The sequence below is a fragment of the Heterodontus francisci genome, chromosome 10, assembly GCF_036365525.1.
Source record: "Heterodontus francisci isolate sHetFra1 chromosome 10, sHetFra1.hap1, whole genome shotgun sequence".
NCBI classification, from domain to species: Eukaryota; Metazoa; Chordata; class Chondrichthyes; order Heterodontiformes; family Heterodontidae; genus Heterodontus; species Heterodontus francisci.
Genome location: NC_090380.1, coordinates 40,972,753 through 40,998,549, shown reverse-complemented (window position 1 = coordinate 40,998,549; position 25,797 = coordinate 40,972,753). Strand labels below are relative to the sequence as shown.

Genomic DNA, 25,797 nt, shown 5'->3' with positions numbered 1-25,797 from the left:
TGGGGGGAGGCGGCAGGAAGGAAATAGAACAAGAAGTCCAAGTAGAGTTTGTTGGTCAGATCCAATTATTTCTGTTGGAGTAAGACACACAATTGTCACCACACTCATCACCCTAAATTCCAGAGTTGCAAGAAAAAACATGAAAAATGGGAAGCTCTGGTATCAAGGCAGATAAACAAAAGGTTGGATTTTCAACACAATTTTAGCATCGCTGAGAAGAATAAATTCGAATGTAGGCTCTGCCCTGATTCCAGACAGAAGCAGCACGAAGGAAGAGGGAATCTCACATTACTTTGGTTTAATAGCTTATGGAACTTCAGGACACCAAGATATTAAGAGTTAATTGGCTTGGTGAAGATGGCAGAGCTCCGAAGTGATCGGTACTCCAGACATGCAATACCTGTTCATCAGAAAATGAAAAGAGAGAAGAACAGCCAAGTGGCAAGTCAAGCTAAAGTTATTGTCCTCAGATTTGAAATTGTTGATTTCATTGCTTGACAGCCAAGCAGCTGCACAGAAATGCAGAACATATAAGGGGGCAGAGAAGGTGTGAAATATGAACATCATCACCTGCATAAAGGGATACTGTGTCTCGCTTCAGATTACAAAGCTTTGAAAATACCTTCACTATATTCTTAATATGAACATCAGCTATTCTTTGATAGGTCAGTTTTTTTGATCCGCACCTGATCAGTTTTTTTTAAAGAAGTTTATGTTATTAAATGCCCTTGAACTGGGTTTCACTACATTACTGACTTCAGTTTTGCAATTCACCTTAATTAGAAAAGTCTTAATGTAGCTTCCTGTCATGATAAGCCACAGAGATTCATTAATAGTAAGACAGTCATTCAATTTTACTTGATGCACTTATGATGAAGAAGACAGTCATGGATGATCCCCAAGAATATGCATTTAAGTCACAATCTATAGAAGGCATTCTGGTCACTGGGGTGGAGTTCAGGCAGGGTGGTCAGTCTTCTGTATTAGCTGTAACTCATTTTCCTGGGTTGGAGTCACTACATTTGCATTACAGGATTCCCTATCAATGCAAAGGTGGAATCCTACTGGTTCTACAACAGGATTGCTATTGTAGTGTGAAAGAGGTAGAAGTGTTGTGAAAATTAGAGAAGATATCCCACTGATGGCTTCGGTTAAAACTGGGGCATTTAACAGTTAAGCATTGGAAGTGAAAAAAAGGGAGTACAGGCCACTACTAGGCTCTCTCCCCAGTGGGGACATCTCAGTACTGATACTGTAACTTCCTGAGGCTTACCATCACCTTCTTTATGATGACCTGGTGACCTTTACACAGGCACTCAAAGAAAATTGGGCAGGATCATGAAGGTACTTGGAAAAAGCTCTGCCTCCTGTCATGCTGCTGCCATGCCACATCCATCCTCTCGATGTACCTGTAGACAGCTGGCTGACTGATCTGGCATATGCCATCGACTATGGCCTGGAAGGATCTCATGGTGTACATGTTGTAATGACCATGGAAAGAATCATCTCCATGGCACAATTTATTTGAATGTCCACTTCCAGGAGACAAAATAGTTACATTTGTGAATTTGTGAAATGGAGGTGCCAAAGCAAGGCCTCCCCTGAGAAGACCAGGAAGGACAATCTCGGCCAGTAAATGGGCATCCTGTGGTACTGATGGCTGTGCATCTGGATTTGCTGTCTCCTCATGAAACTATCAACTAAACTGTGGAATGCTAAGGACACCTCCCTCAAAGGAATTTTTCATTTGCAACACTTTGATGTAAGTTCAATGTTGCAAGAAAAACAAATTCTGTAGAAATATATTGACAGAAGGGAGAAAAAACCTTAGAGTGCAAAAAATGTCGACCTCGACAGCAACTAACACGGGGAGCAAAATGCAAATAAACATCAATGCTTCTTTGAAATAAATTATGAGTTTTGTAGCAATTTTTCCAACTCAATAACAGTGCTTGAACAAAGAATCCAACTTCAGCAGACTGGTGGATCAATCATATGTCCGTTTTGCAAGAAGAATGGGAAGCACTGGAGGCAGCACTCACACCAAGAATGTTAAGTTCGACATGGACCTAACTTTACCATTAAGCTGTACTTTCTGCTGCTCACCAATGCAGGCTCCATTTGTCTGAACATTTCATTTGATGCAAAATGAGTGCTGCAAATCGAGCAATGATATAACTTACAAAGCTTGTAAAATCAGGGTTTTATGTCATTTTTTACAATGCTCGAGGTAACATATAATTCCCACTTACATAACTCCTTCACTAGACTTCGTAATTGGAAGCAGTTTAAATATGCGAGTTAATTAAGGAAAGCCAGCATTAAGGGAAAATCATGTTTCACTAACTTGGAGTTTTTTGAGGAGGTAACAGAGAGGGTTGATGAGGGCAATGCTGTTGATGTGGTGTACATAGACTTTCAAAAGGCATTTGATACACTGCCACACAAAAGACTATGGAGCAATCTTGTAGCTCATGGAGTAAAAGGGACGGTAGCAACGTGGATACAAAATTGGCTGAGTGACTGGAAACAAAGAGTAGGGGTTCATGGATGTTTTTCGGGCTGGAGGAACTTTTGTAGTGGAACTCACCAGGGATCAGTGTTGGGACCCTTGCTTTTCCTGATATATATTAACGACCTAGACCTTGGTGTACAGAGCACAATTTCAAAGTTTGCAGATGATACAAAACTTGGAAGCAGTGTGAACTGTGAGGAGGATAATGCAGAACTTCAAAAGGACATAGACAAGTTGCTGGAATGGGCAGACAGGTGGCAGATGAAGTTCAATGCAGAGAAATGTGAAATGATTCATTTTGGTAGGAAGAACTTGGAGAGACAATATAAAATAAAGGGTACAATTCTAAAGGGGGTGCAGGAGCAGAGGGACCTAAGTGTATATGTGCATAATTCATTTAAGGTGGCAGGACAGGTTGAGAGAGCAGTTAATAAAGCATACAGTATCCTGCGCTTTATTAATAGGGGCATAGAGTACAAGAGTAAGGAGGTTATGTTGAACTTGTATAAGACACTAGTTCGGCCTCAGCTGGAGTACTGCATCCAGATCTGGGAGCCGCACATTAGGAAAGACATTAGGGCATTGGAGACAGTGCAGAAAAGATTCACGAGAATGGTTCCAGGGATGAGGAATTTCAGTTATGAAGATAGATTGGAGAAGTTAGGACTGTTTTCCTCGGAGAAGAGAAGGCTGAGAGCTGATTTGATAGAGGTATTCAAAATCATGAGGGGTCTGGTCATAGTAGACAGAGAGAAACTGTTCCCACTCGTGAAAGGATCGAGAATGAGAGGGCACAGATTTAAAGTATTTGGTAAGAGAAATAAAAGTGACATGAGGAAAAACTTTTCCATGCAGCGAGTGGTTAAGGTCTGGAATGCGTTGCCTGAGAACGTGGTGGAGGCAGGTTCAATTGATGCATTCAAGAAGGTATTAGACAGTTATATGAAAAGGAAGAATTGGAAGGGTTACAGGGAGAAGGTGGGGGAATGGAACTGAGGGAATTGCTCTTTCAGAGAGGCAGTGCAGACACAATGGGCTGAATGGCCTCCTTCTGCAATGTAATGATTCTGTGGCTGGAATTTTACGGCGGATGGACGGGAGCCGGACTCCGATGTGAAAGTCGGTGGCGAACCCGCTTCCGCCTAGCCTGGGGATCCGTCCCGTATTTTACGGGTCCCCAGGCTTTAACTGTCCCGAGGCGGGACTTACACCCACTTGAGGGAGGAGGTACCGCCTCAGTGAGCTGCCGGCCAATCAGCAGACCAGCAGCTCTTCGTCCCAGCAGCGCAACCGGGAACAGTGGCCATTGCTGGGACTGCAGCACAGCAGACACCATGGATTGAGGAGGGAAGGTAAGTAGGGGCATGCCTCACCACGGGGATCAATCCTTCCCTGGTGAGGCTGGAGTGGTCGTTTGGGGGGCGTCTTGGGTTCCAGCGGGGGTTTGGGAGGCGGGGGCGGCCCTCAATTGGGCATCCTGTTTCCGACTGCTATGCTCCCCCACCGGGGCGCGGAAAGGCCTGCAGCTATCGCTGGGCGGCCTTTCCTGTGCCCAGCACACCCGCTTGCTATGGGTAAAATACCCGTGGAGGTGTGGAACCTGAGGTGAGCCACCCTCGGACAAGGGGTGTGGGTTTGCCTGGTCAGTATATTTCTCACACTAAATGTTCCTTAGGAATGTGTCATGTCTGGGTGATGAGATAAGAAGAGTGTTGTTGAAGCATAATGTCTCTTTCTGTTATTGCACTGTACCAGCTGCAAGGCCAATGGTGAGATAGATATGTAAACGAAGGATTGAAAATTACTGTATCTTATTCGTTTAGAGCAAAAACTGAATTGTAATATTATTGGTGCTTTAGAATGCAAATTAAGGATTGAACTATTGTTGTAAGATTATTGGTTGCAGAATAGTATAATTGCCATTGTTTTACTGAAATTCTTCAGAACATAGCACTGAGTCTCAATGTGAGCTCTACCGTGTTTGTTCTCCTTGAGCACAAGTTAATAAAAGTCGGTTGCGAGTACTCCCCGTGCTAAGTCTGATTATTTGACTACAGTTTCTTCGACAGAGGCAGTCGAGGACCCTTAAGTGGCCAGTTAAGGGCCTTGATTGGCCTTGGGCGGGCGGGCTGTTTCCCGCTCCCCGCCTGACCACCGTAAACCTGTCCGGAGGCAGAAGAGGGGTGGGTAGGCCTCCCGCAGCCTGCTGTTCAATTTTACGCCGTCCCCACGCCACCATCCGACCCGCTGGGGCGAAGTAAAATTCCAACCTGTGATTCTGTGAAATATCTAGTTATAGCATATCTTAAAAGAACTAGTCCTATTAATCTGAAATCTTTACTTTACATAAGAAAAAAAACAATGTCATTCTCAATATGTGGGGTTTCAGGTTCAATTTCAAATTAAAATGCCTGTTATTTACAATAGAATGTGGGGAAGGGGATTATTGTTGTCCATAATCAATCTGCTGGCATCAGGAACTCAAACAGTCTCTACCTGTTGTTCAAACATTTGGAGGTACAAGGGATAGAGTGCAACTTAGTAATGTTTCTGTCTAAAAGGTTGCCAGCATGATTGAAGACTTGCTGCAACAGACACTCATTTCAGAAAGGAATCTGTTGAACATGATCGATAGAGTTTGTGGAACAGTCAACTCTACTCCATCTGAACACCCAGAGAAAAAAAACTACACATGGAGTGTCTTTACAGTGTGCCCTGTGGTGAGAACAACTGGCTTGTCTTAAAATCAATCTAATTTGGACAAACGGGGCGGGGGGGGGGGGGGGGGGGGGTGGAAATGATTAAACCTGATAAGCTAAAACCTTATGGCCAACATTTAAGAGGAAAAGTGATGCAAAATTACCAAAAAGCAGAATTTTTAATGAGTGAAAGATATTACTAGTGATCACAGGACTTACCGATTTTGGGTTTAGTAATGAAAAAAGGGGGAGGGAAGGTTATAGATGCCACTACTTTCCCCTATCACACATGCAAAATAAAGATATGTTGAAGTGAGAGCTCACTATGCAATAACAGCATATATATTTGCAAATGATCAATATTTGCTGATAATTAAAATCAAAGTTGGCAATGCAGATGGCAGTTACAACTTAGGAAGAATGAGGAAATAATGCTTGAGGTTGAATTTACACCCAAAGGTTCTTAATTTGTTTTCAAAGTCATACGTATAGAGTTTAATCTCACTGTTTCAGTTGCATTGCTTTCATCGAGACCTCCCAAGGTAATGATCAAGTGGTCTAGTCGTACTATACCAACAAAATATCCCATTTTGGAACTACTCTACAACTGCCTACTGGCACAACTCTGACTCCTCATTCCGGTCAATGGCTCATCAGTACATAGATATAACAGGGTCAATTTTAACTCAGCAAAATTGGTGTTAATGGACATTAATGACCTCAAAAGAGGGTTGGTAGACATTCTGCCTGCTACCACTTATACAGGGGCCAACTCTGGGCAGCCAAAGTGCCTGCCTGCTTCAGCTGGCAATCCCCTTTTATTATGCAAATTCGAGTCCAAGATGTACAATAGGACCCTAATTATCAATTTAGGACAGAACTGGTTCGAGTGTGTCCTGTGCACAATCCGACTGGTTTAAGTGACAATAGAGCCAAAGAGGTCCTGAAAAAGTGAAATTTGAAATAATTATTTTAAAAAGGCAGGATGGCACCTTTGGGTCCCACACATAAACTGGGTGACTGTTAATCCGGCCATCCCCTTCACTCCAGCACGGCAACTCCTAGCCACCCCACCACTGCACCTGAATTATCTTGCTGCTGGTCAGTATAGTGCTAGCCTCAATCTGGTGAACCACACTGGAATGCCTAAACCTCGAAATAGCTCTGGCCTCTTTGTTGATAGAAAGCACTGGCTCTTGGCACACTCCAAAAGTTAAAATCAACCCCAAAAGGTTCAGCTGACATTTGAAGTCTGCACATAACTGAGTGTTGTGTGCTCTAATGTCCTCTGAAATTCAGAGCACTATTGTGCATACAGAAGTATAAAATTCAGCACATGGGCAGGATTCCAATTCCAGGGGTCGGACTCTGACATTTCTGAGTCCCGACCTTTCAATGCATGCATGCATTGCAATTTTAATTGGGAAACCAGTTAATTGGCTCAGAGTCACATTCCCCGCCCAATTAGTGGCGACAGACATGGGCAGGAGGCAAGGCATAGGGAGGAGGGGGCCTTGATTTAAAGCAGGAGCGGCAGCCATTGCTGTGGTTGCAGTTTGTCTCCATGATGGAAGGAGAAGCCGAGAAGAGTGAGTAGGCAGGACCCGTGTGCCAGGGCTGGCTCCCGTTTTTTTTGGTGCCTCACTTGAGGTGCTCCTGGAGGCAGTTATAGCACAGAGAAGGATCCTGTTCATGCCAGCCTCACGAGAAAGCCTGCAAGGCTGATCAAGAAGGCATGGCTAGAGGTGGCTCATGAGGTCAATAGCAGAGGAGTGGTGAGGAAGAACTGTGCCCAGTGCAGGAAATATTTCAATGACCTTCTTAGGTCTGGCAAGGCGAGTCCAAAGATGGACCCAGATGGCATGACTCCTGGTCAGCAGTTGCCAGAATGCAAAAGTGAGGGGCATCCTGAGAGCGCATAGAGTTCTCCTGACCAGAGGGAAGATGTGTGCATGGCATCATTGATGACCCTTAAGCATAGTCATTATCCGTGCACTCTTGGACAGTGGGCTACAGGGAAATCTGTAACATCACATGCGAATGAAAAGCTCCAAGCGTTGAGGGAGAAAGGCATTGTCCTAATGACATCATTCTTCACCTTTCAGGGCAAATGGAAGAACAACGGCAGGCAGAGCGAGCGGGCATGTTTGGATAGTGGAGTCCCACAGCTCGCATCACTGATGCATTGAGGAGCTTGCCCTTGATCTGGCCACAGTCGCAAGTCACTGGGATGTTGGAGACAAAGAAACGGGAGTCCAACATAGACAGGGGTGAAAAGATCTCAACATCCCCAGATTAAGGGGAGGCATGGCTATCCTCTCCATGTAATAAGCTGTCAATGCATAAGCTGTCATCTTATTATTTCAAGCAGCAGAAGCATTTGTTGATTGTGCTGATTTCTTATAACCACCTCCTGCCTCCCACAGGGCCAGCTGCAGAGGAGGAGGAGTTACGACACAGCCAACCTGTTCTGGAGGAGTCAGAGGAGGAAGACACCTCGGAGCCTGCACCATCACAGCTTTCCTGAGCACCCGACACAAGCACAGATATTCGCACCTCTATGGGTCCTCACAGTTCATTAGAGACGGTGGCACAGGATGAAGTTCACATCACCTCAGAGCAGGAGGATACAGGGAGGCAGAGTCAGCTGTGGCATGTTGTTGCACTAAGGCACAATTGTGTGTTTTCATTTCATCATGGCAAAAGGCAGGAGAATGGAAAATAAGGGTTAGAGGGCAAAGGAGTGTGTTGGGGAAGAGTCTGCCAGTTGGAGACTCGAGCCTTGGAGTGTTTGTGCCATTGGAAGGTTGCTGACTTTTGTTCTTAACAGATGCTTGCTCTCACTCAGATGGAGGAGAATCTCCTCTGTAAATGTCCTGCTGACTGCGTACTGCCCAGGTGAAACATGTCAGAATCAGAGTGGTCATAACCTCCCTGCCATCCTGATGAGCACTCCGCCTCCTGATCCCACTACGACGACATCCTTGCGAAGCATGATGACTGTTCTCCAGTTCTCCTTCAGCCTCCTCCCCGTCCTCGGCTTCCTTCTCACCCTCTTCCTCCTCCAAGGAGCTGTGTCATTCCAACCGTTCTCCCTCTTTAAGGCCCACACCTCTCTGGAGGGCCATATAATTAAGTGTACAGCAGACAAACCACAATGCATGAGACCCTTGAGGAGTGTACTGGGAGGCACCACTGACTAGTTAAGGCACCTGAACCTCATCTTCAGTAGACAAATGGCCTGCTCATTTATGACCCTCGTGCTCAGGTGGCATCGGTTGTTGTGTCTCTCAGCATCCATAGCAGGGTTATGCCCTGGAGTCATCAGCCATCTCCTCATAGAATATGCCTTATCCGATAACAGTCATCCATGGATTTCCGATGGCTCCACGAAGAGCTCTGGCACCTCTGATTGCCAAAGGATGAAGGTGTCATGGCAGCTTCCAGGACAGCGTATACACACTTGCATAAAGTGCTTGCTATGGTCGCATACCAACTGAATGTTTCAGGTGTGGGATCCCTTCCTCTTGAGGAATCTCCCTGGCTGGTCAGTCTGTGCCTTGATGGCCACATGGGTGCAATCGATGATCCCCTGCACCTGAGGGAATCCGGTGACAGAGGCAAATCCCACTGCCCTTTGAGCTTGAGTGTTGCAATCCACCTTGAATTCAATGTGATCCACTGCCCTCTCGAAAAGAGCATCTGTTACCTCCATGATGCAATGATCTGCTGCTGCCTGCGAGATGCCACCAATGTCTGCTGCTGCTGCTGCTTGGAAGGATCCAGTTGCAAAAATGTGCAAAGCCACTGTAGCTTTTGCAGCCACGGGAAGGCCACGGCAATGGTTCCTGTGAACTCTCAGGTGACCCTCAATGAAGGCACACAAGTCAGCAACCATCTGCCTGGACAGCTGCTGCCTCCTGCAGCACTGATGCTCAGACATGTCCAGATAGCTTCTCCTTTGGCGGTAGACCCTCTGCTGAGGGTATTGCCTTTGTTGCCTGCCTGCCCCTCATTCCTCACCCCTGCAACCTTGTTGCCCAGGGCTCTGCTCCAGCAGATGCTGCTCCTAATCGCCAGTCGATCCTATCTCGGAGTAGCTTAATCCTATTTCCTGCTAGGTCCTTTCTTCCTTTCAATTGGAATGTGCAGTCTTCCTGAAGCCCCCTCTTATGAACTCTTGATATCCGCAAGTAGAAGGATCCATCCACACCCCCACAATGCCGTTCCTCCCCCCCCCACCCCCCCCACCCCCCACAAAGGCCCTTGTCAGGAGTGAAGAGATAGGACAGATAATTCTCCTGACTTGATACAACTGGTTGCCTGTGGATGAGGGCCTTTTCTGAACTTTCCCTCTTTAATGGTGCTGTCCCGCCGTTCTGACTGGCTCCTCACTGTGTTTGCGCCTCCTCTTCCTTGTCGAGACCCTGCATGGATCCTGTGCCTTATAAAGGAAATTTAAAACTGGCCCTTAATGAGATGACAACAAGTTTGTTAAGAGGCTTAACTGGCCATTTATCAATCTCAGGCGGTTGCCTCCTCTGGCTCTCGGCAGAACCTTTTAAACTCTGAGCATGTCAGGACACTGGCATGCCAAACTGAGGGGTGAGTTTAAGCAACTGCCCTCCCCCATTCCTGTCCTCTCATTTAAGTAAAAATCCCACCCACTAAGTCTTGTATTTTATGTGCTTCTGTGACACACAAGATGTCATACTCGATCACCAATGCAAATTATCTATAAAAAGGTAAAGTTCAGACCTGGAGCTTGAAAGTTACAAGCACTTTAATGGCCTCCAATTGATTTCACAAATTCACAAGAAAGACAGATTCCCACAGGGAGTATCTGAGCAGTGACCATAAAAGGAACAGGTCAGCTTAGTAGTTGATCTTCATAATTGTGCCCTCAAATCAAATCTGGCCATGAAAAATAACATGGCAGGTCAATTGGCACACATTTAAAAAAAGCTTCCCACCACTAAGTGGAAGTATTCAATTCAATCTGTGTTTTCTAAGTGCCAAGTTTCAACTAAAATCAGATTCTGGGACATGGCTACACAAAGCAAAATAACCACTCACCTCTTCTGCCATCTCTTTTGGGTCTGTTAGAATCTTCATACTCTCCTACCCAGCTGTATTCCACTGGCATGGAAATAGGCCTTAGTTTACCTAGAAACAGCAATAAAAATCATTCTCCAATCAGATGCTGTACTTCAGTTTGAGCCGTGTTTGCTTCTTTTCATCTTTGAGGTTTCAAAGCAGTCTATTAGTCATATTCTATTCAGCAGTTCTATTTTAAAACTTGATTTTATTAAGTTGCAAGATTGGGGGAGGCAGATTACTGGAATTAATATTGAATGTGCAGATTGCAATACTTGATTCCAGCAAATTGTATTCTGTTTCATGCTTAGAAGAAGCCCTTCACTCTGCTTCCTGATTTTTATTATAAACCACTCTGCTCATCAGAATTTATCAATATTGCAGGGCTTAATTCGAATAAACGTACACCCTGCCACCCATCCCCCACACAGCCCCACCCCCAATAGTGTTAGATAGTTAATTTACACAAATTTATACAAATCCTCAAGGGAAACAAAATCAGATGCTGTAAACCAAATTATCAGATTTATTTGCACCATGATTTATAAGCAATTATTTTTTCTTTCACATGAGGAATTAGTTTCTTAAGCAAATAGTAGTCAGGCACGATATCATTTGTAACTGACAGCTTCTGTGAACCATGAAATTACAGATTAATTCCTGTATTCAAACTCTACTTTAAAGCTGAAATTCACTTATAATTTGAACAAATTGCAGAACCCAGTTTTCTTTGTCTCTGTCGGTTTCATTTCTTAGTGGCTGTTTACCCTTAAACTGTTGGCAGGTTCAGTAGAACTCCTATCTCTGGGGTACTGATTATTTCAGTGTTGTAATAAGAATCAAAACAAACATGTGATGTGGCTGGGCCTCTAATGCAGTCTGCTCAATACTGGGCCTCAGCCAGGCAGCGCCCTCAAATACAGTAAAATAAAAGCAAAATACTGCGGATGCTGGAAATCTGAAACAAAAACAAGAAATGCTGGATTCACTCAGCAGGTCTGGCAGCATCTGTGGAAAGAGAAGCAGAGTTAACGTTTCGGGTCAGTGACCCTTCTTCGGAACCAAAGTTCCGAAGAAGGGTCACTGACCCGAAACGTTAACTCTGCTTCTCTTTCCACAGATGCTGCCAGACCTGCTGAGTGAATCCAGCATTTCTTGTTTTTGTTGCCCTCAAATACAGGGTGTGGGCCAACAATAAGGTGAGGCAGTTGGCAGGGTTGGCAAATCATGTGATTTTTTTTCGAGGAGTTGTTGAATTAAAAAAAAAAATACTACTATGAATTTTATTTTCAGGAGTACATTGGGAGTAAGGAACTATCATTACAGGTCAGACATGGGGATGCTCACTGATGATTGTACAGTGTTCAGTATCATTCGCAATTCCTCAGATACCGAAGCTGTCTGTGCCTTTGTGCAACAAAACATAGACAACATACAGGCTGGGGCTGATAAGTGGCAAGTGACATCCATGCCACATAAGTGCCAATCAATGACCAGCAACAAGAGAGAATTGAACCATCTCCCCTTGGTGTTCAACAGCATTAACATTGCTGAATCCCCCACATCAACATCCTCTGGGTTACCATTGACCAGAAACTTAACTGGACCAGCATATAAATACTGTGGCTTAAACAGCAGGTCAGAGGCTGGGAATTCTGCAGTGAGTAGCTCACCTCCTGTCTCCCCAGTGCCTGTCCACCACCTAGAATGCACAAGTCAGAAGTGTGATGGGATATTCTCCACTTGCTTGCATGAGTGCAGCTCCAACAACACTCAAGAAGCTCAACACCATCCAGGACAAAGCAGGCTGCTTGATTGGCACCCCATCCACCACATTAAACATTCTCTCCCTCCACCACCGGCGCACAGTAGCAGCAGTGTGCAGCATCTACAAGATGCACTGCAACAACTTACCAAGGCTCCTTTGACAGCACATTCCAAACACGTGACATCTACCACCTAGAAGGTCAAGGGCAGCAGGTATATGGGAGCACCACCACCTGCAAGTTCTCCTCCATTTCACACACCAACACACCATCTTGACTTGGAATTATATTGTCATTCCTTCACTGTTGCTGGGTCAAAATCCTGCAACTCCCTCCCTAACAGGGCTGTGGGTAAACCTACACATGGACTGCAGTGGTTCAAGGAGATGGCTCACCACCACCTTTCCAAGGACAATTTGGGATGGGCCATAAATGCTGGATTTGCCAGGCATGCCCACATCCCACGAACAAATAAAAAAAACAACTGTATGCTATAGAATTCTTTCTTAGGAGCTTGTGATTGATCATTTTTATGATTGCAAATTAATCAGAAATGAGCTGAGATGGATCTATGATCTGATTGATTATTGGCGATATGGCTTTGGTTGAAGGGCCAGTGATCACTGGGATCTGATTGGTTGAAGTTTTGAACGTGATCTCTGGTTCTGCAATTTAATTGGTTGCAGGCTCTCGACAAAACTATGACCCCATATCACATGGTCACACTTACAAATAGATACAATTTTCTTTTTAAGAGTATAGATGTTGAGGCCAATTCTGAATACAAAAACTAGACAGAAGCTAAAATTACCATATGTCAGAGTATTTTCTCTTCTGCCTGGTACATTTGACCTGCTTGTGTCATAATCATAGCTGAGAATCATTGCATCTCCTTCAATCACTGTGAAGCGTTTTCGATATTCCTGATCCAGGAAAGAATTAGGTGACTCTGATCCTTTGTGCACTGGTTTGCCTAAAGCATGTCTGCTGGATTCCTCAATGGGAAGGTTTCCTTTTTCATCCCTTTTAATTGGAGAAAAATAAAATTCAAAGGCTCTGTTTATCTTTCTAATTAAACAAACAGAAGTCAAGCTAATGATTCCATTGAAACAGGTAAACATCTACATTATAGAATGAAATATGGTGCTAATATTCTTAAGTTTTCTAACTTCAATTTAATATGCTGCATTTTCATTTCCAATTGTAAACTCCTCTATGACAGCCATTTATGAGGAGATTATGGTTTTTGGAAACTGTATCAATTATCAATTACAGTAGAAAACAGGAACTCTGCACAGTATCGAATAATAGAATTTCACTTCTTTTTGACAAGCACTCCAACATTGGCCATCTCAAGCAATAGGTCAATAAAAGGTGGAACACAGCAACAAATCAGGTTTGTAATTTTGTCATGGAAGCCATTGTGCTCTCTCTGAGATATTAGAAGATATTTAGAAAATAAGTGGTTTGTAAATTTTAAAATGCTGAAGTATGAAGGTGATCCATGTTTTTTTTGTGCGTGTTATAATAAAGACCCTTTGCAGCCATTCTGTTCATGTACAAATGCTATCAGCAGTTTGTTTGAACAACACGTACCACAGTTTTGCAGTCAATCTTGCACACTAGGTACCAAGGATACTTGAATTATGAAGGGATATTAAGATTTGTTATTGCTGGGAATAAATTGCAGTGAGTCACCACTGTCATAGAAAAGATGCTGCCCGGTTTTGTAATCCTTCGCTAAACCAAGCTAAGTAAGACCAATAGGAGAAAAAAATCTGCTTTTAAGAAGGGGCCTGTAAAAGTTGGAAGAATGCAATCCATTCTGCCATGGTTGGGCAATGATTTTTAGCATAATTTCTCATGACAATATCACAATTTCCATCACAAATCTGAGAAACAAACACCCACATTTTCACTTAACATAAACTAAGTGATTTATACTACATACTCACCCAACAACATTTATCACTAGGCTGCAAATACCAGACTCTAGAGTTACCAGTTCTACTGTGCATGGATAAGGATCACTGAAGAGAGAAAAAAATGGGAAGGGGGAAGAGAGACCTTCTTCAACTACTATTTAGTAGGGATTTTCATTCATCATGGCACAGGGTACAAATTGCACACTAATGAAATACTATTACTTCCCCCTGAGCTAGGAAGGATGGGCAGTACAGCAACCATCTGAATTAATCATGTCCCCATGACAAATCAGCCAGCAAGGCTGCTGTGACAATCAATATATTTTTGGGGCCTTCTGCAGGTAACTGGAGGCAGAAATGAAAGTGAAGAGCACCTTCATTCAAGGAGCTCACGAGGAGTAATTGTGTAAAAAGAAAAGCCAGTATCTAGATGTATAAAATGATCTACTTTGTCAATTAATTGTTAAGAAAGAAGCTGCTATCTACACATCCCACAACTCAACAGTTAATTTGTGTCATTCATTGCTGCCAGAATTGTCTGGTAAAAAAGAACATTTGGACTTACTGTTACAAGAGTTGTGGCCGATATAGAGACTCTTGAGTTACAGAAGCAGAGAGAATTATTTATGGTTAGAAAGCACGGAGTTAGTACTCCGGAGATACCAATGTTTCCTTTTTTGGGGTCTAGGGAGTGGAGGAATGGGTGCGGAATTTTCAATCAGAAAAATTCAATAAAATAAATATAATAAAACAATTAGCTGAGATGCAAAAATGTGAATATTTTTTGAAAGCCATACTGGATTAAAGCCCCAAGAAAGAAAGTGCATCCTAAAAAACATTTCACAGAGTGTGACTGAGAAAAGAAGAACATTTACAGTGGCACCAAAAAAAATTCATACAGCTGATATAATTATTAAAAAAAGCACGAATAAATAAATTCCCGAGTGAACGAAAATGCTAACATTGGACATTTTAAACATTTTATTCTTTTAAACGTGATTAATAAAACATACTCAAGAAAAATGATTGCACTTGGTTACATTTTTGATGTCTTCTGGCAATACCATCTTCAGAGCAGTACAATGTATTAAATAACAATCATTAACATCTCTGCTTAAGGAGTTTTATGGGAGTACTGACAAGTCTCAGATCAATCATCAACAGTAAACCTAGAATCACCGATTAATACGGTTTAGTTGATTTAAAGAAATCTGTTCTTTCTCTCGATTTTCTCCCCTCTCCTGAAGACAGCAAATCACACTGAGGTATAAACAGTGATTCAACAATCCTGCACTTTCCAGCAGGGAGCTGTCCTCACAGCAATATGGAGAATCATGGTTAAAATGTTGCAACCCTCTCTCTGACCTGAGCTCCTGTGAGCAGAAGAATGAGGAATCACTCCTACAATAGTATGGGTTTCAGGGGCCTTCAGTACCTTATTGTGCAAGTGCCAATTCTTCACAGGTGGCTGAGACAGTGAGCACGATAGACTATTCAATTGTATCGACAGTTTTGGCATGGACCATTGAACAACAAAGAACAAAGAACAGTACAGCACAGGAACAGGCCATTCGGCCCTCCAAGCCTGCGCCGATCCTGATGCCTGCCTAAACTAAAATCTTCTGCACTTCCGGGGACCGTACCCCTCTATTCCCTTCCTATTCATGTATTTGTCAAGATGCCTCTTAAACGTCGCTATCGTACCTGCTTCCACCACCTCCCCCGGCAGCAAGTTCCAGGCACTCACCACCCTCTGTGTCAAGAACTTGCCTCGCATATCCCCTCTAAACTTTGCCCCTCTCACCTTAAACCTATGTCCCCTAGTAACTGACTCTTCCACCCTGGGAAAAAGATTCTGACTATCCATTCTGTCCATGCCACTCATAACTTTGTAAACCTCTATCATTGGATCGAATCATAAGCAAAGAAATATGACTGCTGTTTGTTTTCTTCAACTTCCTATCATAGAGAAATCAGGGCCCCCAAATTTCTCCTGGATAGCATTAACCAATTTTAGCACAAACCAAGGATTGAAGCTGGGACCTTCTTGGTCTATATGACATAGTGTTAGACCACATGAGTTTGCAGACTGACCAGTGGGACACTAGTTTTGTTCTTTTCAATAAATTGATAATACACTCTAAAAATGGAATTGCCATAAACACTGATCATATCAAGATTATTTTTAAAAGTATCAAACCAACAAAGTTTAATCCTATTTGCATCATGTCGGAAACCACAGAGCATTCAATGCCAAAAATAGCACAGTGGAACCTGTCATTTATGATTAGCTTGAAAGATTCTTGTTGCAATTCATCTCCAATGAAAGACAACCTGCTAAACCAGCACCCAGAAGGCTTGTTTGTAATTAATGAACGCACCAGTCTTCATATCAGCCCAAAGCCAATGTGTTTTGTTTTGTGTGATATAGCAGCATGCAGTAGCCTATGAGCCAACCCCATTCACATTTTAGCTTTGTGCTTTTGACCTTGCCTGTTTCCCATCCTTTCAACGTGTGCGTTTCTCAGACTGATTATAATGAGAGTTGAGATCTCAGAGCTATGTAATGGCACAAATTTATTCTCTTCCAGCAGTGGGTAGGAAGTTTATTTTTGCCAAGTTCTATAAAATGCTAATTGCCAATTCCACTGACTTGTTCAGATAGCATTAAAATCTGTAGACTTCAAATACTGATCTACTATTAACAGACTTTAAAGGGGCATTGAAACTTTTCCATGTTCAGCTTCCTAAGAGGTATCATTCAGAGGAAAATGCTTAAAAATCTGGTGAAGCCAGCTTGAAGCATTAAGGTAATCAAAGAAACATTTCACACCTATTTTGTCTTCAGTGAAGAAACAAACACTTCTTTGTTTTAACTCCTCGTAAAATATTTTAGGAAGAATTTTACCTGAATGCACTTGCTGCAACAATATTCAGCTTTATAGAGAACTGGATGGAATGTTGTATTATTCTGACAAAATACATGGTACAAACATTAAGATTTAATTTAGTTAAAAAAGTTAAGTGCAGGATTAAGTTTTGTAAAAGAGTTGCTTAAAATCTGGTTCATTTGGAATGCCCCTCCGAAGAGGCACTGGTGGAGAAATTTGTTCATGCTGTGCCACTTCTAGTGGTGCTATGCAGACTACGTTGATTCCCAAGGAGCAGGCAGTGCAGCGGGCTGCTCCTGCAAGGCCCATGTGACATTCTTCATTGACAGTGTTGCCAAGTGCTGTGTGGGCCACACAGGTAGCAGCCCACTGCGCTGCCCACCCCCGGGGAATCAACATAGTGTGCGTAGCACTGTTAGAAGTGAACCAATTTCTCTCCCACTATCTATCTTGAGAGACCACTTTTTCTTTATAAAATAGGTGGTCTTAAATGACAGGTTCCATTGTAATTACTTTTCTAGAGAGAAAAGAGAGCTTTGTTTTACCAATTCTTTTCCACAATCAAGTTAACCCAGAGTTAGCACTCTCCAGGGCAGAAGCTGTGTATCTGTGCCTTTAAGAATTTGCATTGGCATGACATCAGATTATATGCACTATATTGCACATAGCCTCCTCCTCATTACAAAATTTGCTCCATTCAATGCCACCCATACTCCATTCTGTTTCAACCAGAATTAGGTACAGCTTAACTGTTTGAATTTTACCAATGAAATATTAACAAATTGAAAACATCGACTTCCACCATCAACAATTATGAACAAGATTAAGGGGACTTGGGGTGACAGCACAGCTAAACTGGAAATGCTTGATATTTACACTGAATGATCAAAGTGGAGAATTATCTTCCAGAAATGCTATCCCACACCTTGCTCAGCACAAAAAAGTTGCTTAAAGATATAAACCAAGAAGTTATTGTGGCCAATTTTATTGAATGAATATTTACACATGCTCATATATTCCTTTTACTGCTATTAAACAGTTAAGAACTGTTCTTAGACTACTGCCTTGGTTTGACTACCCAAGTTTATCCAGACAGAAGTGAAACTAGTAATTATGTGATTAGCTTAGACAAAACCACTGCTTTCAAGTCCAGGCCAATGGCCAGTTACCTTTAGCAACAGTTAGTTCCCACTACAGAAAAATAGCAACATTTTATGAGGAATTATTTCATACTGCATGAGAAAAGGGGTGCTGATTGGTTGGCAAGTTGGCTCTGAGGCCGAGGCATTGCCATGGATAATTCACCAGCGAACTGCTGTCCCCCATGCTTTGTTAGCTCAAAAAAGGCACAATGCCTGGACATGTTCCTTTTGCCTGCCTATTTTACAAGAATATAAACATGAGCATTTCATATTGTACAGGGCACTTTAATGCTAAGAGATTAAGAAGATCAACTTGAAGTTTCATTCATGCAGTAAGTTTTTTCCAGTCTTTTTAAGCCTAAATGGAGTAGAAATCTCAGATGTTCTGGAGCTGACTAAATGCTGGGTACTTCTTACTTGCCACTGGCTCTGTGATGTTCATTAAAACAAAACATATCAATTGCACAGTAGAGGCTTTAGATGGGAATTATCCTGCGGATCTGGGAAGAAAAGTTTTGAAAAACATCGCACATCTTTTGTAGATAATCTCCAAAATCCATGCATTGGACCCATGATAAGAGAAAGTGAAAACGAGTCTTTTTATGGTGATTGAAGAATGAAAGCCTTTATCTTGTGACATCTGAAATTGTTCTGTATTTTATTCGCCTAAAGTGAACTCAGAATCATGAAAGTGAATTTGTTTTCTACCCTTTTTTTTGACTTGTTGTACCAAACGAGGTGAAGTAGGGACCAGGGAATGGAACATTTTTCCACTTTTGTCATCCATTGGCGCGGCGCAGTGGTTAGCACTGCAGCATCACAGCTCCAGAGACCCAGGTTCAGTTCTGGGTACTGCCTGTGTGGAGTTTGCAAGTTCTCCCTGTGACCGTGTGGGTTTCCGCCGGGTGCTCCGGTTTCCTCCCACAGTCAAAGACTTGCAGGTTGATAGGTAAATTGGCCATTGTAAATTGCCCCTAGTGTAGGTAGGTGGTAGGATGTGGTAGGGAATATGGGATTAATGTAGGATTAGTATAACTGGGTGGTTGTTGGTTGGCACAGACTAGGTGGGCCGAAGGGCCTGTTTCAGTGCTGTATCTCTCAATGACTCTATTGTCAGCATCAAGCATCCATGGTAAGGTTAGCACAACAAGCTGCAATCTGCTTCGGCTCAGCTTCAGAAAGATGCTTGCTACTACTCTTCCACAATAGCATGTTTTGACCTTAGTGATCAATTTGTTGTCAAAAAGTGCTGAATTGGAAGGAGAATGTCTGTGAATACATCCCCACTAGAAATTGCTTGCACTTATTTTATACAAAACTTTTTTTTTTACAGCCAATTGATAAAGGAGGCTGATTGAGACCTAGGTACCAGAGGTGAAGGCCCAATGCGTTATTACTTAGTGCCCAACTTTGCTTTCAGCAGTGAAAAGACTGACAAGGCATGTAATTTAAGTCTGTAAAATACTGAGAGGGGCAGTGATAACGTAAGCAGGAAATCTAGTTAATCATATATTCCTGTAACATGTAGGTAAACCATTTAACTTTGGCCTTGACCTCAGAACATCAGACACAAAAACACTGTTAATGAGCTTTAAGTGAAGCTAGAGGTTGGAAAATTTTCACCTCCATCAGAGTAGTGGATGCATACAATAAACACCCAGAAAAGGAAAGTAATGCTGGACCAATTTAAGAAAGAACTGGACAAATATCTGGCCACAAACTACTGAAAATTATAAGGAAAGAACTTAAGAATTGGGAGCAGGAGAAGGCCATTCGCCACGTCAATCCTGCTTCATCATTCAAGAAGATCTTCTGATCTTCTATCTCAACTCCACCTTTCTGCACCATTCCCAAATTTCTTAATCCCCTTAGTATCCAAAAACTATTGATCTCTATCGTTAAAATACTAAACGACTGAGAATTCACAGCTGTCTGAGGTAGCGAATTCCAAAGATTCACAACCCTTTTATTGAAGAAATGTCTCCTCCTCTCAGTTGTAAATGGCAGATTCCTATTCTGAGACTGTGACCCTTAATTCTAGACTCCCTAGCCAGGGAAAATATCCTCCCAGCATCTAACCTGTGAAGCCCTCTAAGAGTATTATGTATTTCAATGAGATCACCTCTCACTCTCCTAAATTCTATGGAATACAAGTCTAATCTGCTCATAGGACAATCCCCTTAACCCAGGAATCAGCTTAGTGAACCTTTGTTGCACTTCCTCTAAGACAATTTCTAGGTAAGGAGACCAGAACTGTGGACAGTACTCCAGGTGTAGCCTCAGCAATGCCCTATATAATTGCACTAAGACTGCAATTATACTCTTTACTCTTTTACTCCAATCCCTTTATAATAAAAGTTAACATACCATTAACTATCCAAATTGCTTGCTGTACCTGCACGTTGACATTCTGAGAGTTGTGTACTAGGACACCCAGGTCCCTCGAAATACCAACATTTCCCAGTCTCTCACCATTTATAAAATATTCTGCTTTTCTATTTTTCTTACCAAAGTGAATAACTTCACACTTCCCAACATTAAAGTTCGTCTGTCATGTTATTGCCCACTTGTTGAGTCTGTCTATATCCCTTTGCAGCCTCTTTGCATCTTCCTTACAGCTTACTTTCTCTCCTAACTTTGGATTGTCTGCAAAATTGGATACATAGCCCCCTCATCTGAGTCATTGATATAGCTTGCAAATCGCTGAGACACAAGCATACTGATCCTTGTGGTACCCTAATAGTCACAGCCTGCCAACCTGACAATGACCCGATTTTTCCTACTCTCTTTGTCTGTTAACCAATCCTCAAGCCATGCTAATGTATTTTCTCAATCCCATGAGTCCCAATTTTGTGTAATAACCTCTTGTGTGGCACCTTATTGACAGCTTTTTGAAAATCCAAATACACTACCTCCATTGAATACCCCTTATCTACTCTGTTAGTTACAACCTCAAAAGACTCTGAAAGATTAGACAAGCACTATTTCCCTTTCAAAAATCTGTGTTGACCCTGCCTAATCAGAGTTACAGAATGAGATAATCAAATACGCTATGGAACATTATGATAGCTGTGTTGCTAGGACTACAGCAATGTCATAAATGGAAAACAAGAAGTCATTATTGAATAATGCAGGCTGCAAGGCTAGATAAATATGATAAGCTTTGCCTGATTACCTCTGGTGTGACTGAGAGAAATTTCCCTCAGTAAATTAAATAATCTGGGTAAAATGTACACAAAAATAAATTGTATATTTGGACTATTTTAAGTTTTTTTAAATTGAAATCAGATATCATTTTCTATGCATTACACATAAACCAATTTTAATGCCACATCTACTCAGTCTTGTTTATCTCAATGTAGCAGTTCTTTGCATCAATGATAATCTGTGTTTTCCATATATACCATTGTGTTGCCCCAAGCTATCACAACGCCCCATGGTGAATTTGATCACTCTGTGACGATCCTTATAACTTTCAGTACTGCTCATGGCCAGAACAGGGGTCGGCAACGTGTCCATACACGGACACCAGTGTCCGTGGCAAAAAAAATTTGGAGATCCGTGACTGGTAATTTCAGGGATGAGAAACTTCCCATTGGCTTCTTCTTTCCGACTAGACCAGTTTTAAAAAAATCGCACTGTCAGTTTCACAGCTGAATTGGAATTTCTAAGCTCAGATCTTTATCTAATGCTCATTAATACTCCTTTCCATTTTCACAGTTGTCAGGTGCTGGGAGCGGGAACAGCGCTTTTCAAACTTTGGAAAGATTTAGGGATTTCTGGAGGGTTCCAATTATTTTTTAAAAGCCCGCTGGAAAACCACGAAGCTGTCCAATTTTCGGAAAGCACTGTCCCCCGCTCTCAGCAACAGTGGGGGTGGGGCAGAGACAGAGAGAGAGAGGGGGACAGAGAGAGAGGGGGAGAGAGAGAGAGAAAGGGGGGATGGAGGGGCAGAGAGAGAGTGAGAGGGGGACAGAGAAAGTGAGAGGAGAGCAGAGAGATTGAGAGGAGGGCAGAGTGAGGAGGGCAGAGATAGAGAGAGAGAGGGGCAGGAGGCAGAGAGAGAGAGAGGAGTGATGGAGATGGGGCCAGAGAGAGAGCAAAAGGAGGGAGCAGACAAAAATGCAGAGAGAGCCCGGGGGGGGGGGGGGCGCAGAGAGAGAGAGTGAGAGTGTGGGGGAGCAGGGAGGAGGAGAGAGAGAAGGGAACAGAGAGAAAGAGAGAGAAGGGGGCAGTGAGAGAGAGAGAGAGGAGGGGAACAGAGATAGAGGGAGGGGCAGAGAGAGAGGGAGGGAGAGAGAGGGGGCAGAGAGAGAGAGAGCAGGGAACAGAGAGAGAGTGAGCAGGGGAACAGAGAGAGAGTGAGCAGGGGAACAGAGAGAGAGTGAGCAGGGGAACAGAGAGAGAGTGAGCAGGGGAACAGAGAGAAAGCAGGAGAACAGAGAGAGGGGAAGAGAGAGAAAAAGGGGACAGATATAGAGTGGGGGGGGGGGTCAGAGAGAGAGATGGGGGACAGAGAGCAGACAACACAGAGCGGGGACAGCACAAAGAGGACGGGGACAACATGGAGGTGGGGGGGGGTGGAAATGATTCCTAATTCCAGAAAGCTCATTGTGCAATTTTAAACTGGAGCCTCACATGTAGCTCCTCACCCAAAATCCTCGACCAGTCTCAGTAAGAGTCTCCTTATAAGTGCTCAAGTAGGACCCCAGTTAACACCCTCCACCTGCATATAATGAAACAATTGATACCCAATGAACAGATTCCCTTTTTTCTTTTATAATAAAACTTAGATTAACATGCTCAAACAACATTTCGAAATAAATTCCATATTAGGTACAAAATATTACATTGTGAGACACCCCTCCTCTAGCAGCTCTAACAATTTCTTTGTACTAGCATTTCTTTTGTTCAAACAATTGCATAGCTGATGACTTGCATCTACCCATTTAAGTTTGAAGATTTCCTTTCTCTCCAGCATTTTTTTCAATCCAGCAAGGTCAATACGTAATCTATCTCACTCACACTTTTTGTAGAGTGTACATTGACCCACAAAGAATAATTATCCACATAAATTTCAATGGGTATCTTATCTTCAGTCTGTCCCTTCTTCGAATTTCACATAAAATATTTGATAAATAGATCACATCCACTGTCTCCACAAGACCCAATGTTTCCACAGCTAAAGTGCTTTTAACAACCCTTTTTATTTTCTTCGCTTCCCAAGCTAAAAGACAACATTTCCCATCAGGAAAATTAACATTGAGTTCAATAATTTCACAGCATGACAGTCCCCCATTTTACTTTAATTTTTAGTTGTTTTTTCTTTTTTCTTCTTTTTCTGCAACATTTTTTTGCATTTATTTCATTTCATCTTAGTTTGTTCAGTTTGCTTACCTACTGTTTTTTTCATGTTTGCACTTGCTGCTGTTCAATAATCAGTCCGTCAACACCTTTTCTGTACTAATGCTTTGTCTTTCAACATACCATTAACATATTGTTTGCCTTTGCTCCATGACCTTTTGGTCAGCTATGTGGCCTTGTCCAATCTACACCTTCTCCTTTGTTATCTCTTGCCCCACCCCCGCCTCACTTGCTTATAACCTGTGACATTTTTAATATTTATCAGTTCCGAAGAAGGGTCACTGACCCGAAACGTTAACTCTGCTTCTCTTTCCACAGATGCTGCCAGACCTGCTGAGTGGTTCCAGCATTTCTTGTTTTTATAACATTGTAACCAATCTGTTCTACATAATGTTGCTGTGCAAGCACTATCTAATACAGCACGGTTGAATGAATCTGCAACTAACACATTCTTCACGGGACAAAAGCTCCTTTGCTGGAATCTTACGTTGGCCAGGAGGCCCCACCCACCAGCTCAAAAGCTGGGGGCGAGCCTGCCTCGGTTAGGTCTGGTAGCCACGCTATGATTTTATGTGGACTTGGACTTGTGCAGGATTTCCACCCCTCTGTGGCAGGAAGTCCCGCCTAATGGAGCTCTCAGGAGTGACGGGCACTGCTGGGGCTGCACCCAGCCAACAGCAGGATCGTGGACACTGGGCCCGGAAGAGAGGTAAGTTTTGGGGTCTTGCCGGGGACAACTGGCCGGGCCACGGCGAGGCAAGGGGGGACTGGTTGGGAGGCGTAGTGCAGTGGGGGCAGTTGGGCCGTTCGGGGTCCCTCTGTGGGGCACAGGGTGCCTGATCAGGAGGGCCACCCCAGCCCGCAAGGAGGCTGCCAAGTCCTGGGGACCTCAGCTGCCCACCCATCGCTGCTACTTTACCACAAAGAGGTGGGAGGAAGCCATTAAGTGGCTGTTAATTGGCCACTTAAGGGCTTTGATTGGCCTGGGGCGTGTGGTCTGTTTTACGCCACCGCTGCCCGCGTAAAATTGCAGCGGGGGCGGTGAGGCGTCGGGAAAGTCACTCCCTGCCTCCCACTCAGTTTTACAACAGCCCCCACCACCAGCCTGCTCCTGTGGGGTGGGGGGGGGGCCCCATAAAATTCCAGCCCTTGTGACTAGTCCAATTCATTCAGATTCATCAGTATCTTCCTCTTCTGCCTCAGTATTCTATGTGTCATGTGTTATTGCCAGGACTATGCCCCTCCACTTTGTGCAGTTCATTGCATAATGATACGTTGAGTCACACCTGAAGCACCTATTAACTGTTCCTTGGGCATTCCTGGGATTAATTTGCCTATGATTGCTGTTTCAATTCTGTCTTCCACTTTAATAGTCAGACCTGCTAAATGTGCTTTCATCCTCATTCCTCCTGTCTTTAACTCTTCCATTAAAATTATGATTGCGTCCAATATCTGGATCATTGCGAAGTCCAGTAAACATTGAGTCCTCCATTGTTTGTGTCACTGCAGAATGCCCTGTTTGTTCTACCAGGGCTGCAGGAAATGACAGTTTCCCCAGGAATTTCTTTACGGCAGCAGATATCTGATCTAACAGGGAGTCTTTTTCCAAGAAATGAACTCCAATTTGAACCAGGAGCCTGTGCATATGCAACACCCTAGCACAATCTAGCAATTTAAATGCTCGCACTGAACCAGGGATCTCCAAATTGAATTTCCTCAATCTTCTACACAGTCTGTTAAAGTCTATGACATATTCCTCCATTGAATAACCATCTGTTTTCCGAAATCTATCAAGTCTGACCATACGCATTTAATAGTTTATCTTTCTTGTAAATTTTATCCAATAATCTTAACAGAAGATCCAAACCTTCATCAGTATCCAACTGACGAGCATCAAGTTCATAAAACACTTTACTTCTGATTTTACCTTTGATAGGAAGTGCCAAGGCCAAGGCCATACCTTGTTTCATCTTTGGTAGGGCATAACCCGTGTCCACATATCCATTTGGTTCTTCCATTGATCATATGTTCAGATTCAGGGCATAGAAGGGTAATCATAGCCTGACAATTTACATTTGCTTTCTGCCATATTTTCCACAATAGCCAATGAGATTTTAGTTCTCTATGTAAAAAAAAATCCTAGTTTCCAACCTTCAACTTTAGGCAACCATCCTCTGCTACCATGTTAAATTCCAGAAAGCTTGTTGTGGAAGGATAATGCTGCAGCCTATCTTTACTCAGTTTCATATTTATTAGACAGTAAAAGAATTACAAATATGTAGCTCCTCACTCAAAACCCTCTACCAGAGTCAGTAAGAGTTTCCTTATACTTGCTTAAGTAAAACCCCAATTAACAGCTTCCACCTGCATATAATTAAACAATTGATACACAATTAGC

At 43.0% G+C, this 25,797-nt stretch overlaps 1 protein-coding gene across 1 annotated transcript in view; it reads right to left on the bottom strand.

Moving 5' to 3' along the window:
* The window catches only part of cnksr2a (connector enhancer of kinase suppressor of Ras 2a), a 613,293-nt gene that overhangs the window by 205,385 nt on the left and 382,111 nt on the right, over nucleotides 1-25,797 (bottom strand). Inside the window, exons 11-12 of the mRNA XM_068039874.1 lie at nucleotides 12,889-13,100; nucleotides 10,291-10,380 (exon numbers count right to left, since the gene is read on the bottom strand). Of these exons, the coding sequence (XP_067895975.1) occupies nucleotides 10,291-10,380; nucleotides 12,889-13,100 (302 nt within the window). The remainder of the gene's footprint in view (nucleotides 1-10,290; nucleotides 10,381-12,888; nucleotides 13,101-25,797) is intronic.